The following is an 18,264-nucleotide window of genomic DNA, read 5'->3' on the forward strand; positions in this document are numbered from 1 at the left end:
GCATACATCCCCAGAGTTTGCTGCCCATGAACCTGAATTTCTAATAAGCTCCCAAATGATACTGATGCTGCTTGTCCAGGGGCTACACTTGGATATCATCGTTGTAGACAGTTTGAGAAGGGTGGAGACACGACCAGTGTGTGTAAAAGGAATTCATCTGGGGTCAGCATTCAAGGGGGTGGGAGAAGGTTATGTAGTATGATCAAGGAATTTCCTAAGTCGTAGTTTTTAACAAGTCTGGGATAAGTCAAGCTTGTGTTTTAGATTTTGCAAAAGAAAACACCTCTGCTAACCATGGCTAGAAGAAGGTAGTGGTGAGGAAGTTTGTAAAGTATTTGTAAGAACTTCTTAGAATGTAGGTTAACGGCTGTTTTCAGAACCTGCTAGTGTCTAAGTCAGTGCCTGGCGTGTAACAAGTCCTCAGTAATAATGCGTTTCATGTTCATCTCTTAGCATGGCTCTAATCAAAGATGAGATAGGCTCCCCTGGTGGCTCAGTGGTAAAGAATTTGCCTGCCAATGCAGAGCACATGGGTTTTGATCACTGATCCAGGAAGACCCCTCATGCTGAGGAGCAGCTAAGCCTGTGCACTGTAACTACTGAGCCTGTGAGCCTGTGCTCTGGAGCTCAGGAACCACAATGATTATAGTCCATGAGCCGCAACTGCTTAGCCCTCGTGCCCTAGAGCCTGTGCTCAGCAACGAGAGAAGCTACCACAATGAGAAGCCTGCGCGCCGCAACTAGAGAGTAGCCCCTGCTCGCCACAACTAGAGAAAAGCCTGTGCAGCAACAAAGACCCAGCACAGCCAAAAATAAATAAATTATGAAAAAAAAGACAAGAGAGAACAGTTGTGAGGATGTGGATAATAGGGAACCCTGGTGCACTGTTGGTGGGCATGCAAATTGGTGCAGCCACTGTGGAAAACAGTATGGAGGTTTCTCAGAAAATTAACAATAGCACTTCCCATGTGATCCAACAATTCCACTCTGGGTATACATCTGAAGGAAACAAAATCACTGTGTCGAAGGGATACCAGCACCCTTGTGTTCACTGAAGCATTTCTCACGATAGCCAAGACATTGAAGCGGTCTAAGTGTCCACTGATGGATGAATGAATGAAGAAAATGTGGTATATGTATACAGGGGATCACTATAGAGCCATAAAAAAGAAGGAAACTCTGCTATTTGCAACAATATGGATGGATCTTGAGGGCATTATGCTAAGTGAAATAAGTCAGAGAAAAAACAAATACTGTATGATCACACTTATATGTGGAATCATTAAAACAAGAAAAACTTCAAAGAAACAGAGATCAGACTTGTGGCTGCCAGGGTAGAGAAATTGATGTAAGGTGGGTACAGAAGGTACAAACTTCCAGTTATAAGTTCTGAGGGTGTAATGTGCAGTGATGACTGTAGTCACTAATGTTTAGTCACTCAGTTATATCTGACTCTTGCACCCTCGTGGGCTGTAGCCCTCCAGGCTCCTCTGTGCAAGGGATTTCCTAGATAGGAATGGTAGAGTGGGTTGCCATTTCCTTCTCCAGGGGATCTTCCCAACCCAGGGATCGAACCTGTGTTTCCTGCGTTGGCAGGCAGATTCTTTACCACTGAGCCACCAGGAAAGCCCATAGTTAATAATACCATATTGTATATTTGAAAGTTACTGTGAGAGTAGATCTTAAAAGTTCTCATTATAAGGAAAAGGATATTTGTAACTATGTGAAGTGATGTTAACTTATTGTGGTAATCATTTCACAGTATATCAAAGCATTCTGTTGTACACCTTAAGCTTATATAATGTTATGTGTCCATTATATTTTAACAAAACTAGAAAAAAAGTATTTGTTGTGCAAGAGGACAAATAGAGTAAGTTAAGAACTCCATATGTTAAAACTACTCAGCAATTTTGTCCTCCTATTCTTCTTAGAGGGGTTCCCTGGTAGCTCAGTAGTAAAGAATCTGCCTGCCAGTGCAGGAGACGCGAGTTCAGTCTGGGTAGGGAAGATCCCCACTCCAGTATTCTTGCCTGGAGAATCCCATGGACAGAGGAGCCTGGTGGACTATAGTCTATAGGGTCACAAAAGAGTTGGACATGGCCTAGCAACTAAAAACAATTCTTCTTAGATATCTCATAAAACTGTTTTTTTAAAAGTTTATCTTTTTGGCAAAGATAATTTTGGAGAAAATTTTTTATATACAAGAGGATGTACACTAAATTTCTTTTTTACTCTTGTCTCTTTCCCCTAGTTTCTTTCCTTAGAGGTCAGTCATTGTTAAATTTTTTATGTGTCCTTCTGGGATAATCCAAGTATACATTGTGTGTGTGTGTACAGTTTTAAAACACATAACATAGTGTGCTGTGCCAGTTTTCTGTACTGTACTTTTTTCATTTAACAGTATATTTGTTGATCATTTCATATAGCTTGTATATGTAAGACTGACTCTTCTGATTGCTCATTTAAACTCCAAACAGTGGAGGTACAAACTATGAGGTATTTAAATTCTTATTTAAGAATTTCTTTACTGGTGAACATTTAGATAGCTTCCAGTCTTCTGACATAGTTAAAAATGTTGTAGTGACTATCCTACATACATTGATAATTTGGTACATATTATCAAATTGCCTCCAGAATTAGGTGAAATAGTTTACATTCCTATCAGCAGTTTAGCAAAAGCCTATTTCCCCATATCCTCAGCAACAAATGTTTTATGAATTTTTTTGTCAATTTAACGTTGATGAAAAATAGTATTCTATTATAGTTTTAATTTGTATTTTTCTAGTTGTGAGTGAATTTTTATATTTTTTAAAATGCTGTATGTCAGTTGTATTTCTTTTCCTGTGAACAGCATAACATGCTTAGGTCCTTTGTTCACTTTTCAGTTGCTTTTTTCCTTATTGAATCATATAAACTCTTTGTATATTAAGGAAATTGACCCGTTGTTATGTGTCATCCAAGTATTTTTTACCAAGTTATTATTTATCTTTTTAATTTTATGTTACATGATTATTCTATAATTGTGCATACTAAGTGAATTTGATTCCTGAATTATTTTTTTCTGTATAGGATTTCTTAATATTTGGAATCTAAGGACTGGAAAGTATCCAATTCATCGCTTTGAGCATGATGCAAGAATACAAGCTCTAGCCCTCAGCCAGGAAGACGCAACAATTGCCACCGCTTCTGCTTTTGATGTTGTAATGTTATGCCCCAACGAGGAGGGAAATTTGCAAATAGCTGCAGAATTTGAAGTTCAGAAACTGGTGAGCTTTTAGTCTGATTGTTTTGTTTTTCATTCTTAGAATCTCTGGGTCTGATATAAACAGAAATGATATTGACAGCACCCATCCACGCAGGGCTTCCTGTGGCTCTTTGTCCATAAATCTCACAAGAGCTCTGTGAAGTAGGTAGTTTTGTTTCCTCCATTTACCAAGAAGTCAGTAGAGACTTAGAGTGGTGAATTGACTCTTGCCCTAGATAAGAAGTGGTAATTTCCACCCCAGGACTGACACTGGGGCTGCAGTTTCTCATTGCTGGCATCCTCAGCCTCCTTCGCATTAACAGGAGGTTCACCCTGGGAATCTGAGACCAGGATCTGGCCTGATACATGAGTGAAAATGAGTGCAGTGGTGCATCCCAGACCATGTGGAAAAGAAGGTTTCCCTCCTACACTTTTTCCATCTGAAGGTTTTCTCACTTGGCATCAGGAGTAATTCTTGAATGAGCATAGATTTAGTCATTGTTGATCAGGTAGGCGTGTTCCTCAACACCATGTGTGAAACTGAGCTCACCTTAGTAGTTCATCACATGGAGCCTGATTTTGAGTTCACCTGTGCCCGAGCCTCTACATTTGTATGGTGGGAGACGATGTGATGGTAAGAAGGAAGAGCTGAAACCTGTTTATGTTGAATTTGGGTTTAGTTTCAAGCGAACTTGGTTTTGGCACCTGTAGGAGAGTGAACAGAAAAGCCAACACTGAATAATAATTGATGGCCTGAGCTGGCACAAACCCTGTTCCTTTCCCTTTTCCTCCCAGTGGGAGTCTTGTTAGACGTGAACAACTAAAAGCCACGGTGTCACCACTTGACCTCCGTAAGCTGCTTGTCCCGTTAACCACAAGCCTGTCTGGTTTGGGGGCAGCATTCCCCAAAATGCCTGGTGCTGGATTCTCCTCTTGGGGTTTTATTAGAGAAATGCAAAAGTACCATATTTTTGTTTCTTCTCAAAACCACATAGTGCTTGTTATTTGGCCTCTGCCTAAAGAACTCTGTAGATTAACAATGATTATATGAACTCAGACAATTACTTAAGATGTGAGTCCCTCCAGAAAGTGCAAATCCAGCCTTGGCACTCAGGTGGCATGCTGGCACCAACCAGAAGCTTTGTGAAGTTGTGTCCAGTTCCCAGCAAAATGGCACAGTCACAGTCAGTCTAAGCTCTTGATCTGTCAGAAATCCAACATGAAGGTGAAATTTAACAGCTAGACTGAGGATGTTGATTTTAGGAAAGCAAGAAGTGACGTTTATGGGGGACAGAGGACTCAAACAGCCACTGCTGGAGGCATGTGTCATAACACTGTTTATTGTTTCTCATCCTGGATGAGGGCCATCCCTAGAAAAGGCACCTCTGGGCCGGTGGCTGGGCCATCTTTGTCTTCCTCAGATAGGCTCCCTGAGTCACAGTGGCAGTGTTCCTGGGTCTGTAGTGCCAGCCTGGAACAGCTGTCCTTTGTGATGGGCACTGGGCTGGGGATGTGGGCCACCACTCACACCGTCGGTCCTAAGGATTAGCAGAGTCACCCAGATGTTTACTCTCAAGTGCTTCTGGACAGGTCTCAGGATTCAGGCCTTTGAACTCGCTTGGCTTCTTGTCAGGGACTGTGGATTTTCATAATTACAGAGGTGGCTCACCTTCTGCTTTTGTCCTCTCAGAATTTATTCAGGGAGGTGAAAACCCGATGTAAATGGCCCTGGGGCAAGCATGCCCCTTATGAATCTAGAAAAGCAAATTATTCTTAAAGGGAGCCCCTTCGGTGCATGCCGATCAGAGAAAGCGGCGGCGGTCGTGCAGCCGGCAGGACTGTGTGCCGTCCGCACGCTCCCTGTGGCCTTCCTGCCCGGGATGAGGTTGAAACTGGGAGAAAGCAGGTAACTCAGACACTGTCAGCAACACATTTATGGTATTTGCCAAAACGTGAAAAATACAATTTTGGCTAATTTGGAACTGAGTGAATTTTGTCATTTATTCAGTTTCTTATGAAGAAATAAAAACTAACTCTGGTTTTTGAATAGTTATTGTAGCCTCATGGTTCAGAATTTAAAAGACACAATACAGTTTACAGTGAGAATCTCCCTTCTGCTCTGTCCCACAGCTCATTTCTCTCCCTGAAGGCGGCCACTGTTAGATTTACGCACGTGCAAGCCAAGTGTGCACAGGCTTCCTCTGCCACTTTTACACACCTTGGCACACTGTAAAGTCCTCTTAACCCTGCTTCCTTGCTTTCCCCCCCAAGTTTGTCTCAGAAGTGATCCGTTTGTAAGAGTTTATAAAGAATGTCTTTGTGCTTTTTTCTATGACCGCATGGTACTCTAGTACATCAGTATACTGTAAGTTGTTTAATTAGTCCCTTAGTAAGGCATGTTCTGGGTTTTCTGGTTCTTGGCTGTGACCAAATAGGGCTGCAGCAAATAACCTTGAACACAGTTGTTTCACATAAATGTGAGTTTATGTTTAAATAAATTCCTGGATCGTCAAATGTGCTGCATCGGAGCACACGCACATTGGCTTGCGTTAAATGTTCCAGGATTTCCCTCCATAGAGGTTGGGCCAGACTACATCCCACCAATCATAAGTGGGATCCACAGATATGGTTGTCTGCCACTCCACTTCCAGCCCAATGTCTTTATAGACTAGTTGATCTTTACTGACACAAGTGAAAATGATATCTTGGTGAATTTTCACCTTGCATTTCTCTTATTAGGAGTATGCTGTGTTTCTTTTATCATTTCATTTGTGTAGGAACTGTGTTTCACTTCCTGTGAACCGGCCCTTGACCTGTCTTTTTCTGTTGGGTTGCTGATCTTCTCATTGACATGCAGGAGGAATTGTGTATTTTTGACCAAGTCAGGACGAATTGTAGGTGAAACCTAAAGGACTAAACAACCCTTATCCTTTAATAGGTTGACTACCTTGAAATAGTTCCAGACACTGAAAGGTACCCTGTGGCAGTGGCCACCGCTGGAGATCTGGTATACCTGCTAAAAGCTGAAGACTCTGCCAGAACCCTCCATTACGTCTACGGGCAGCCGGTCACGTGTCTGGACGTCTCTGCCAACCAGGCTGCTTTTGGTGTGAAGAGTCTGGGATGGGTGTACGAAGGAAACAAGGTACAAAAATAGCAAGATGTACGACTTAACAAAAAAACATGAATTTTATTTTTTAAGAGGCAATTTGAAAATTAAATCTGTCTGATATATTTTTAAAAGATGTGTTCAGGCAGTATATATATATATATATATATATATATATATATATATATATATATCAGCCTGGTTAAAAAAGATTTCAAGTAGCTCGAAATGATATAAAGTGGTAAGTAATTGCCTTTCTCTTCCCTTCCCCCAGTCCTACTCCATAGAAGAAACTATCAACAATTTTTAGATGTCCATATAGAAAATTTTAATGCACAGATGGGTACATTTATACACTAAAAGAGCGTATCTTTGAAATGAGGTCATAGTGTGATACTGTTCCGTGCCCAAGGTTTTATTCAGTAGTGTACCCTGGAGAGCATTCCGTGTCAGGTCCCTCTCCCTAGGATTCCAGCACTGCCTACAACAGTCTGCTTCACCAGTGTCCTCATCGGTGGGCACTGAGGTTGCTTTCTCTCTCTGTGGACTGTTACAGACAATGCTCCGGTGCACACTGCAACTTGTAAATCTCCGGGATAAATTCCTAGCATTTATGCCGCTTGGTCAGAAGGTTGCTGGACGTTGCCAAAGTGCCTTCTGATGAGGTTGCCTCAGAATTTACATCCTTTTCTGCAGTGTGTAAAGTGCCTCTTGATGCTCTTTGAGCCAGAAACAAGGAGACAGGTTTTTAATTGAAATTCTTTGCATGATGACTCGATTTTAGCACTACTTAGTATTTTATTATCCTGACTGTAGGCCAAGTACTTAGTCTTAAAACTGACTTACAGAACTCTCTCTTCCAGTGGGATCAGTGGGGAGAGTTATGGATAAAGGTTTGTGTTGTTTTGATTTTCCTCCAATTTGCTGGCTCTTGACCCTGCTGGCAGTGGTATAATCCCTGGGAAGGAACTTCCCCGAGCCAGCAGCTCCTCTGACATTGTCCTTTTCCTGTGGAAAGAGCCCTTTCCATGTAGCAGTGTTCTGAACCGGGAGAGAGCTAGACTGGATGCGGGCCGTCTGTGTTCCGGTTCCAGCCCTGCCACCTGCTCCACTGTGACCTAAACGGGTGGCTTAACTTGCATTGTGCCTCAGTTTCCTCATTTGTAGAAAGGAGTCCATCACAGTACTGACCTCATAGAATTCTAGGATTAAAGAAACATGTGTGTAAAGCTTTACCCTTAGTGCCTGGCGTCAGAGAATTAACAGTCTCCGAGTGCTTCCTGTTCTTTGTCGCACTCATAGTCTGAGCCGAGCCTCTGGTTGTGGTTTGTACATTTTGTCTCTCCTGTGTAGTCTCCTGGAAGGTCACATCTCACTTCTCTAGGCGTTCACTGGTTTTGTGACTTGGATTCCTATTATATGTTCTTCAACCAGGAAGACAGATAAAGTGGTTGAAAATACATGAGACTCATTGTAATCTCACTGTAAGAAGGGATTCCTTTGTGCTCAAGCTGGCCTGCTTTGCTGGAGCCTGTTCAGTGTATCTTAGCTGGAAAGTCTGTGATGATATAATTCCTGTGTTTTGTCTTCCTGTAAAGTGGGTGAAGAGGGACAGCAGTTGGTTTCCTAAGGCAGTTCCCTTTGTCAGCCTTTGAAAATACTCTTTTCCCATCCCTGGCAAGCTCATTTGTTGAAAGAAGAGAGACTATTTGCTTCTTAATTTTTCATCCATCATGCTTTCAGGTTTCGATTATCTCACTTATTTCTCAAGTTCTCAGTGTAGTGAGGTGATACCTGAATTAATACTAGCCTGGTTTAAATCTTTCATAGTTTTAATAAATATTTCAGCTGACAGGTCCTATTTCTCTTTGACTTATCTGAGTGGATCTCTTTCTATAGAGATACGGTCGTATTCAGATGTATTTGAGAAACAGATGTATTTGAGAAACCAGTTAAAGGGATGTGTGTGTGCTCAGTTGCTCAGTCTTGTCCAACTCTTTGTGACCCCATGGACCATAGCCTGCCAGACTTCTCTGCCCATGGAATTTTCCAGGCAAGGATATTGGAGTGGGTTGCCATATCCTCCTTTGGGGGATCTTCCCAACCCAGGGATTGAACCTTTGTCTCCTGCATTGGCAGGCAGATTCTTTACCACTGTGCCATCTGGGAACCCAAGCCCCTAGTTAAAGAAACAGCTCAGCACAAAATTAGACTTGGAGCATCCTTTAGATATTGGTCTAAGTAGGCACTTTTTTGGATGGCTCTCAAATTTTCCAACCCAATTAAAAAGCATTATGAGAATTAGCTGATTTGTATGTTAATTTGATAAAAATTCATTTTTAAAAGTTCCTGTTCCCTCTAATAACTTGTTGTTCACTTACCAAGATGTCGTCTGGTTCTTTGTGACCCCATGGACTGCAGCACACCAGGCTTCCCTGTCCCTCACTCTTTCCTGGAGCTTACTCAAACTCCCGTCCATTGAGTCAGTGATGCCATCCAACCATCTCATCCTTGGCCATCCCCTTCTCCTCTTGCCCTCAGTTTTTCCCAGCATCAGGGTCTTTTCCAATGAGTCGGCTTTTCTCATCAGGTGCCCAAAGTATTGGAGCTTCAGCTTCAGCATCAGCCCTTCCAATGAATATTCAGGGTTGATTTCTTTTAGGATTGACTGCTTTGACCTCCTTGCAGTCCAAGGAACTCTCAAGAGTCTTCTGCAGCACCACAGTTCGAAAGCATCAATTCTTCGGTGCTCAGCCTTATCTATGATCCAGCTCTCACATTCATTCGTGACTCCTGGAAAAACCATAGCTTTGACTAGATGGACCTTTGTCGGCAAAGTGATGTCTCTCCTTTTTAGTATGCTGTCTAGGTTGGTCATAGCTTTTCTTCTGAGGAGCAAGCGTCTTTTAATTTCATGGCTGCAGTCACCATCCGCAGTGATTTTGGAGCCAAGAAAATAACGTCTGTCACTTGTTAGTGGGTGTTTTTCATTGGTGTTTTAAGAGTGGAGGTAAATTTGCTACAACAACGTGTTTAAGCACCTCTCTGAAATCTGGCAGTGGCATTTAGTTATCCAGAGGTTTTGTGAGTACACCAGCAAACTTTCATACCCTTGGGTGGGTGGGTGGGTTGTTAGCAGCGCTGGTGAGGACTCTGCATTAAGATGTTTCTCCAACATGAACGCCACCCACTCGAATGTGAGGAAAGCCAAGCCTTTGCTGTGAAACTTTGCTTATTTTTGCAGAGGCGGAACTTTCCATCTGATTATGGTTAATGGGTCTTCTGCTTCCTCAGAAAAATCAGCATTGCCGTGTGAACTAAGCCATGTCACAGTGGCTCTGAGGTTTCAGGAGCATCCTGCCATTGCACGATGCACTGTTGTAATTCTCAAAGTCTTCTGTGTGGCCTCCTAGTCACCTTGCTTGTGAGTTCCACACTTTGGTCCTGTTGGTCTCTGGCCTGGCAGCACATGAACAGCACTTTTTATCAGGTTAGTGTGAGACTGTTAGCAGTAGAGCGAGCCTGCAGCTGCGTCCACGTGGGGATTTTTGTCTGCCTCTGGCCATATGTCTAGGATTCAGATGAAGGCGTTATGGGAACACAGAGTTCAGTGTATCTTCATTTGTACCAGATACAAAACTGGGGGTCAGCTAGAGCCCACTATTGATTGACTGTGATAAATGCAGATGTGAAGTCCAAATGTTGATGTCGATTTTTTGGCGGGAACTGAAGTTTCCCTGACCTGTAGGAGTATTCCAGTAGTGTTATTTTTGTTTACTTGGAGAATATCCTTGTACCATCTGATGATCACATTAGCATTCTTTAGGTACCACAGCTGTCTGAGCATAGTAATAATGGTTCAGACTCATCCATTCACATGCCTACTAGCCAACCTGTCACGTATTCATCACAGAGAGTTACAGGACACCAGTCATGTTTCAGCATTGGAAAATTAAAACAGCCTTGTGCACAGGTCTCAGTAGTCTGGTACTTAGGTTACTAAGCTAGCAAGCATAGTTTTATACAGAAATGAAGCCAAGTGACTTAGGAGAAACTGATGTATTTAATCTAAGGAAACACATGTGATTACAGCTGGCTCAGCCATGTCCAGCTCTGGTAGGAAAGACCAGAGAAAACGTTAGTGGTCAGCTACATCTTGGTTTGCCTGTGGCATAGGGATCCTCAGATTTCTGGATTTCAGAGGCCAAAATTAGAGGCTATGCCTGGGTTTACCACCTTTTTCTTTGGCCAGGTAAAGTCATGGAAAAATGGCTATTATCTGTTTTCATTCTTTCTTAAAAGAGCAGATCTTTAAACACCCTTGAAAAAAAAGAGTGTTTTTTAACTCGGTAATGCATTTACCTGATTGAGAAATCAAAAGATGCGGAAGGGAGGGTGTACAGTGGGATGACTCCTTCCGCTCCTTTCGGCCTGCCGCCCAGGTTCTCTTCCTGGAGCTGAGACAGTGCTGTCGGTGTCTTGTACGTCCCTGCAGAGCCATTTTATGCGTGTGTAAGCAGATTATTCATACGTGTCCTCCGTCCCTCTTTCTAAAAATATAAATGGTAAAACACACTATTTTTGTCCTGCATCTTGCATTTTCTTGCAACAAAATGTCTTGGAGATCATTTCATCGTTTCTTGTAACATAATAAAGAACTTCCTGGTAGTTCGTGTGTGTGTGTGTGTGTGTGTGTGTGTGTGTGTGTGAGTGATTTAATGATACTGCACTCTATAGTTGTCCCTTAGGGGCTGCCTTGCCCCTGTTGATGGGTGTTAGCTGCTCCCAGTCCTCTGCTGTTATAAACAACACGTGATCCGTGTGAACGTGTTTATAGGATTAGTTCCTCAAAGTAAAGACTTGCTGGGTCAGAAGGGTCTGAGCCTTCAGCATTTGGTAACTGTTGCCCTCTGTAGAAGGTGTTCCTTGGAAAGTGGTGGTCCCATTCTCCTCGCTGTTCCTTAGCATCTTTCCTTTCAACAGACTTTGCAAAAAGGTCACAAACAAAATGAAGCCAGAGGGAATAAACAGGGCTCTGTCTGGTCCAGACCCTCATTTAAATTATTTTGTGGCATTCTGCTTTGATGATGAGTGACCTCATCTAGAATCACAGGCTTCACGCGGGATCAGTGCAGTGGGCTCGACAGCCCTGTCAGACCACCATTAGGGCGGAAAGAACTGTGACACACACTGCTGTGTGCCCTTGCTCTGCTTGTTGGCTGTCACATGAGAGGAGCCCATGGTTACTTAAGACCGTAGACTCACCTGCCTCTGTGCTGTCAAATGAGGAGGGCTGGACATAGGACTTTTCGGTTTCTGTCCAGCACCCGCGTTCCTTGAGTCTTCAGGCGGTTAGGTGGTTTAAACTTTTCCCTTCACCTGTGGAGTCGTGTTGAGCTGATCCATCCTAGGGGGCTGCTGGGGAGCTGAGGGCTTCTGAAATGGGTCGAGGAATCCCTTGCTGTCCGGATACTTCTCTAGCACAGTGGTTCTCAGACTTTTTGGCACCAGGGGCTGGTTTTGTGGAAGACACTTTTTCTATGGACTGGGGTGGGAGGGTTGGTTTCGGGATGATTCACATGCATTACATTTACTGTGCACTTTATTTCTATTATTGTTACATCAGCTCCAGCTCAAGTCATCAATCATCAGATCCGGTAGGCTGGGGCCCCCTACTCTAATGAGAGGGCTTCCCAGGTGACTCAGTGGTAAGAATCCACCTGCCAATGCAGGAGATGCGGGTTCCATCCCTAGGTCGGGAAGATCCCCTGGAGGAGGGCATGGCAACCCACTCCAGTATTCTTGCCTGGAGAATTCCATGGACAGAGGAGCCTGGCAGGCTACAGTCTATGGTGTTGCAAAGAGTCGGACACGACTGAGCACACAGTCTCTAACGGGATCTCCTAAAGGCCATGCTTATTGCTGGCGAGAATGATTGGGCAGGAACTTGTTTGGTACTTTTTCATCAGTTCCTGTGTCTTGCTGGACAAGGGAGATGTGTGGTGAGCTGCTTGAAGGTCCTTTTACTTTTAGATGAAAACAGACTAAGTTTTGACATTGCATTCTTTGGTTGTCACTTCAGTGGCATAAATGATCTTAAAGGTATCCATTGGTAGGTGGCATATGATTGTAAAAGAAAACAAATGTAATAGCATTTCCTCTGGCCTCATCTCTTCTTCATGTTGCAGCCCTCTGTGCCCAAACAGCCCCTTAAAATTTGTTTTTATGTCTCATATTTCCCGAACCTGTCAAAAACACTTTCATCCATGAAAATGTTTTTATGATGCCATATCATCTTTATTAATTCTTTTGCTACCTGAATTAAATTTTACTTGCTGAGGTGGAGGGTTAGGAGATAGAATTGCCTCATTTAAGAGCATTATGCTGACTCTGAGTCTCACGCCTCATCAAGGAAGAGACCCACTTACAGCTCTTCGCGTTATTCTTTGTATTTGGACATATTTCCTAATTTAGTCCTAATGCGCTTGGCATTCAGCAGCAGGTTGTAGTAAGCAGCATGTGACATGCATCCTAATCAGGGGACATGAGTGAAGTAATCCAGGAGGCTGGGTGTGTTTGACAAGGACCCTGGCTTGGCGCTGCCTCCTCAGCTTACATCACACTGGAAAACAATTGCTAACGTCTCTTAAGATAATCATTCCCCATACACAGACGTGAAAAGACTCTGGACTGGTTATTGCCCACATCACAGGTTGAAATACCTGTCTGGGAGAGCCTTTGGTATCCATTGCAGTGCTCATGGATCCTGGCTCCATTCTCCATACCTACACTAGCATGTGAAATCTGTCATCCTTTTTGTTCAAGGTTCCATTCCAGAAGAGAACTGAAAACAGTATTTTACCAGCAGGATGACTAATTTGAAATTTAAAGTTCACAAAGTAAATAAATGTCTCATTTCCCCTTTACTTTCTCCTTAAACCTTTAATATTTTTCATATTTATTTACTTTCTGCTTGGAGAAGTTTAAGAAAACAGCACTCAGAGACCCATTTTCTGGATTTTTAGTGATGTTGCCAAAAGTCCCACTTCTGTTGCTCAAGATGCTGTCATTAACCACTGCTCACTGAACACATACTACATGCTGGATTTCTGATTGTGCTGGAAACAGTGATGTCTCAAAACATGACATCTGCCTCGGGGCTCACCGTCTTGTGGGCTTTAACAGCAGCGTGGCAGATGCAGAGATGGTCTTCTCCATGTTGAGATGGACATGAGGTCATAGGGAGACCGTCACAGTGTATTTGCTGGATTCCAGAGTAATTATAGAAAATTGCATAGATGAAGACATAGATGAGGATTGAACATTCATATGCATTTTGTACATGTTTTAATATCAAAATATATCAGTAATCGGCATAATTGTTAGTATATTGTTAAAAATGAATAGTTTTCACATCTTTGTGAAAACCTTGAAATGCCTCTGTAGAGCCCCAGGGCTTCTCAAGACCCGTCTCTGAGTTAGAGACCTTTGGGGACCCGACCACCTCTTGGATTCTCTACACCCGTAGTGGGTAATTCTGCAAAACCTGTTTTTGGAAAGCTGCCACTTGTAGAAGCTGAGAATGCTTTAGGATCTCTAGCGGTCCGGAACCACTCCAGGGAGAGTGTGAGGAAGTTACTAAAAGTGAATATAGGGAAAAGTATTTTCAGCTAAGTCAGGCAGTGGTATAACCACTGGGGATGGAGCAAGGGTTTTAGAGTCATATAAGCCTTAGGCAAGTTGCTTAAGTGCCTCAGGCTTCCCATTTGGAAACGGGAGAATACCTGGGGAGAGCAGTAGTGTGCTTATGGCTGGTGCTCAGTACCTGTTCAGACTCCTCCTCCGCCTCCCCACCCCCACCAGCTTTGGGTCAGAGTTCATCAGGAAAGCCCGGGCGAGGGGACCAGTGCAGAGGCATCAGGCCTGGAGGAGGGTTTCCGGGCGCTGGGGTGGTCCAGGTGGGCTGGAATACCGGTGGGGTGGGCGGGTGTGGGAGCGATACTGAAGCCACGTCTGCAGTCCCAGCAGTCCGTGTGCATCACAGGGTTCATTTTCCCAAGAGCTGTTCTGAGAGAAGGCGAGTAGAGTAGGGAGGGCCAGGGGAGCTTGGCCTCTGGCAGGACGAACGCGGGAAGTTAGTGCGTGTGCTGAGTCACCTTGTGAACCATCACTTTGAGACGTGGAGCCTTGTCCAAGAGGACTGGCACTGTGTCTTAAGTGTCTTCTGTCTTCACTCATGCTGGCATCGTTTTGTTTATCTGTGACATTCTTACCATTTTCTGTTTCTAAAAAAACATTGATCTGTATTCTCGAATTACTGAGTACGTTTACAAGATCATTACGGTGACATATGTGATGATCATTTCCTTTTTTCTCATTTGTCTTTTGAATTAAGAGTTGAACTGTGATAATCATTTCCTTTTTTCTCCTTTGTCTTTTGAAATAAAACTTAGAGTTTTATTTAGGGCCTAATTTTTCTAATGGCTTTCTTGATTATTTACATGGAGTCCTGGTTTATCATCCCACAGCCATGGGAGAGAGTGAACTTGGAGTTATCTTGCATTTATGTCAACTTCTCAGTACATGTGGCTTTCGTTTCTTCCTGACCGATGAGGAGCAACCAAGTTTGTTAGGGTTAGAAATCAGCTTGTTTTTCCAGTTAATGAAGATCAAGGGGGCCTGTCAGAAATGTTTGCCTTTGCCCACAACAGGAACAGTGACATTGTACAATAGGCCGCAGACTTTCCATGTACATACGTCCAGACAGTTGAGACAAATGGTGTTGGTTTGGTCAAGGGCAGGAGAAGAGGGCACACAGAAAACGGCCTGAATTTCAGAATATTTAAGAGGTTTTACTGTTTTCAGGTTCACATGGCAGCTTAAACTAGACTCAGAAAAATATTACAAAGTGGAGGGCTTTTGCTTTTTATTCAGTACATAGATGAATATGATTTATTAATATGCCCAGCACTTCAGTCTATAAGGCACTGTGTTAGAGAGTGGGTTTATAATTAACCTATCAATTATTGAGTTGCAGATGCATTCTTCTAATGGACACAAAGTTGCTCTCCCAGTGTGTTACTAATTTACAGGGTAAATCTGGTTCTGTAGATGGACAAAGGAAACCCCAGCTGAGTCTACATGTAAGTGGTCACATTCCAGATGAAGGGCCTTGGTAGGTTCTCAGTGAGGCCCGGCATCTCTGCCACGTGCAGGAAGCAGCTCTGCCGGTACCTGGTTCCAGCCTCGGCTCACCTCCCCGCTGCAGATGCGGAACTGATGGCTTGGATGGGGACCGGATTCGATGCACGGGTTTCTTTGGCTCCTAGCCTCTAGCCTCGGACCCTCTGGCCCAGGCTCCACCTCTTTCCCTGGCGGCTTCTCTGCACTGTTTCCTTAGGGTGTGAACTCTTATCTCCTGTTCACAAGTTGTAAAATATATGTTGAAAGTGACGTGAGAATACTTCTGCCCTAGCCCCCCTGCCTCACCCACCTCTGCCCTTTCCTGGCTTTTGGGCTCTTGTACCACCTGTCAGTGCCCCTCCTCGTGGTCCATTTGGTTTTGTCAGAGCAGTGGCTGCATGCTGAGGAGTGTAGACGAGGCCCTGGTGCCCACCTTCTGCCTGGCCTTGGTTCCTGTTCTCCACACCTCCAAAGGGAGCCCCTTGCTCCAGCCAGGCATGTGCAGTACAGAGGATGCTGTTTCTTCCCCTCCTGTCTGCTCATGTCCTCTCAGGGAGTCCACCCAGTGTCCCCTTTGAGAAGCAGCCTTACTCGCGGTGCTGGCTCTCAGTGAGCGCCTCCCCTTCCCGACCCTTAGGTGCACAGGCCCCGCGTCGCACACTGCCGTGTTGTCACTGCCCAGCCCAGTGCTGTCTTAACCAGACGGCTGCCAGCTGGGAGGCGGGGAGTGAGGATTCAGAGCTGAGCACCACTGCTTTAAGGTCGGAAAGTCTTTTTGGCTTGAGAAGCAGGGTTGGTGCAGGGCAGGGGTTCTCAAACACCAGCGAATCGCAGAAAAATACAGATCTTGGGCCTCCACCCCTCAGGCTTCTGACTCAATGAGTCCGGGGGTGGGGGGAGTGCCTGAGGCTCTGCCCTGTGCTGCTGATGCTGCTAGTCTGGGGGTCGCATTTTGAGCACCCTGAGGTGGAGGTTTAGGATGATGGGCTTAGAGGTCTTCCCACCTGGCCGTGAATTCTAGTTTCAGAACTTCACTGTGTAAGTGACTTGACCTCTCTACACCTCCGCTTCCTATTATAAAGTGAGTAAAATCGTGGTACCCCCCTTATGGAATTGTGGGGATCAGGTGGGGTGAGTGACTGCACTGTCCCTTATTGGGACATAGAGGACACTGTAACTATCAGCCATTATTCATGACTATTTTTGCAGGAAAAGGAAAAAGCTTGTCATATGGTGCCATATGGTCAGGCAAACACTGACCTGGAAATGAGATGAGTTGGGCTCTGCCTCGTGCATCCTGGGCTGCTGTTACCTGTGTCATTTGGGGCAAGTTACTAATATTTAAGCTACTTTAAGGCTCAATTTCTTTATGCACAAAATGTGTACGGTGATGTTAGTCTTCCTTTACTGGTTGTGAGAACCAAATGGAGTGATATTCTGACAGGATTTGTGTGAAAAGACTATCATGATGATTGTTAACAGCTAATATTCGTCTTTACGTACAAGACCCTGCTGAGCACGTTTGTGCTGACACCAACATGGACCATACGGTGTCGTTGAAAGGTTGTTAGATCTTAAGGGTGTGAAGGGAGCTGGGGCGGACTATGCGCCCTCCATCAAAGGCCCCAGAAGTTGACTGTGGTTTTTCATGCTCCTCTGTCAGCTGACTGTATCCACCTTCTGCCAGTCTACCTGCTTGTAAGCCTTTGTTCAGCCTCAACTTGGGGCCAAACGAGGAGTTGCCAGGCCAGTCGAAAATTGATGCCCAAGCCACAGACTGTGCCGACCTTCATATACAGTGTGAATCTACAGGTTCACAGTGTTGTTACACCACTGTCGTCTCACTTGCACTCTTCCCAGTTAAAAAGTAATGTCCCAGTTGTCTTGAATTTTGAAGCCTTCATTTTGTAGTCTGCAGCCTAGGTTTTCCTCCCTCTACAAGCACAGATTTAATGATAACCTTCTTTCTCACAGGGCTGTGATTAGTTACATGTGAAGTGCTCTGAAACTGGGCATGCACACTCTTCATTATGATGAGGCCTGTTGGGTGCGTGAAAGGACGTGAGGATTTTCAGCTTTGAGTTACATGCTTGCATAACAGTTACAGTCTCCTCACTGCACTGAATGCTCTGACAGTGAATATCTCCTGTTCATTCCAGGTTCCCCAGTGACCCGTTGTTTTGCTAGTCATAGCTCTTCACCTTCTTCTAGCACAAGGACGCAGACTGTCTACACAGATCCCTGAAGCAGAGCAGAGAGCCGTTCTCGGCTCCGTCCCAGAGTACACCTGCCTTCCTCTATTATTTCCAGCATCTGTAGATGTAGGGGGATGGGGAGAGATTGGACCACAGGCTGGCCTGCGTTGTCACCCGAGCATGCTCTTGCTCTCTGGGTTCTTTTCAGGCTTAGGTCACAATAGGTGTCGGCTTGGCCTCGCTCTGGCCCTTTGTAGACATCTGCCCACATCACAAAGCCCCACGTTTGGCACGGTCTGTGGCGATTGGCAGTGCCTTCCCGGGCAGAGTCCAGTCCTGGAACAGCGGGGGTTGCAGGTGCATTGGCGCGTGGTGGTGGGGCGCGCACGCGGGCCTTGCCTACCCAGCGCCTGGCGCCGCTCAGCAGCACCGTCCCATCCCTGAGATATCTTGGCCTCGTGGGCTTGTCACTCCAATTAAAACTTAAACATGAAAGCAGCCTGGGCTACTGCTCCCTTTGTGCGCCGTTTGAG

General features: G+C 44.6%; 1 protein-coding gene across 2 annotated transcripts in view; it reads left to right on the forward strand.

Annotated features, from left to right (window-relative positions):
- FBXW8 (F-box and WD repeat domain containing 8) overlaps nt 1–18,264 on the forward strand; it is a 113,628-nt gene that overhangs the window by 69,605 nt on the left and 25,759 nt on the right. For both annotated transcript variants that reach the window (XM_027566702.1, XM_027566701.1), the window contains 2 exons: nt 3,070–3,266; nt 6,183–6,389. In XM_027566702.1, the coding sequence (XP_027422503.1) occupies nt 3,070–3,266; nt 6,183–6,389 (404 nt within the window). The remainder of the gene's footprint in view (nt 1–3,069; nt 3,267–6,182; nt 6,390–18,264) is intronic.

Source organism: Bos indicus x Bos taurus, chromosome 17, assembly GCF_003369695.1.
Source record: "Bos indicus x Bos taurus breed Angus x Brahman F1 hybrid chromosome 17, Bos_hybrid_MaternalHap_v2.0, whole genome shotgun sequence".
Taxonomy (NCBI): Eukaryota; Metazoa; Chordata; class Mammalia; order Artiodactyla; family Bovidae; genus Bos; species Bos indicus x Bos taurus.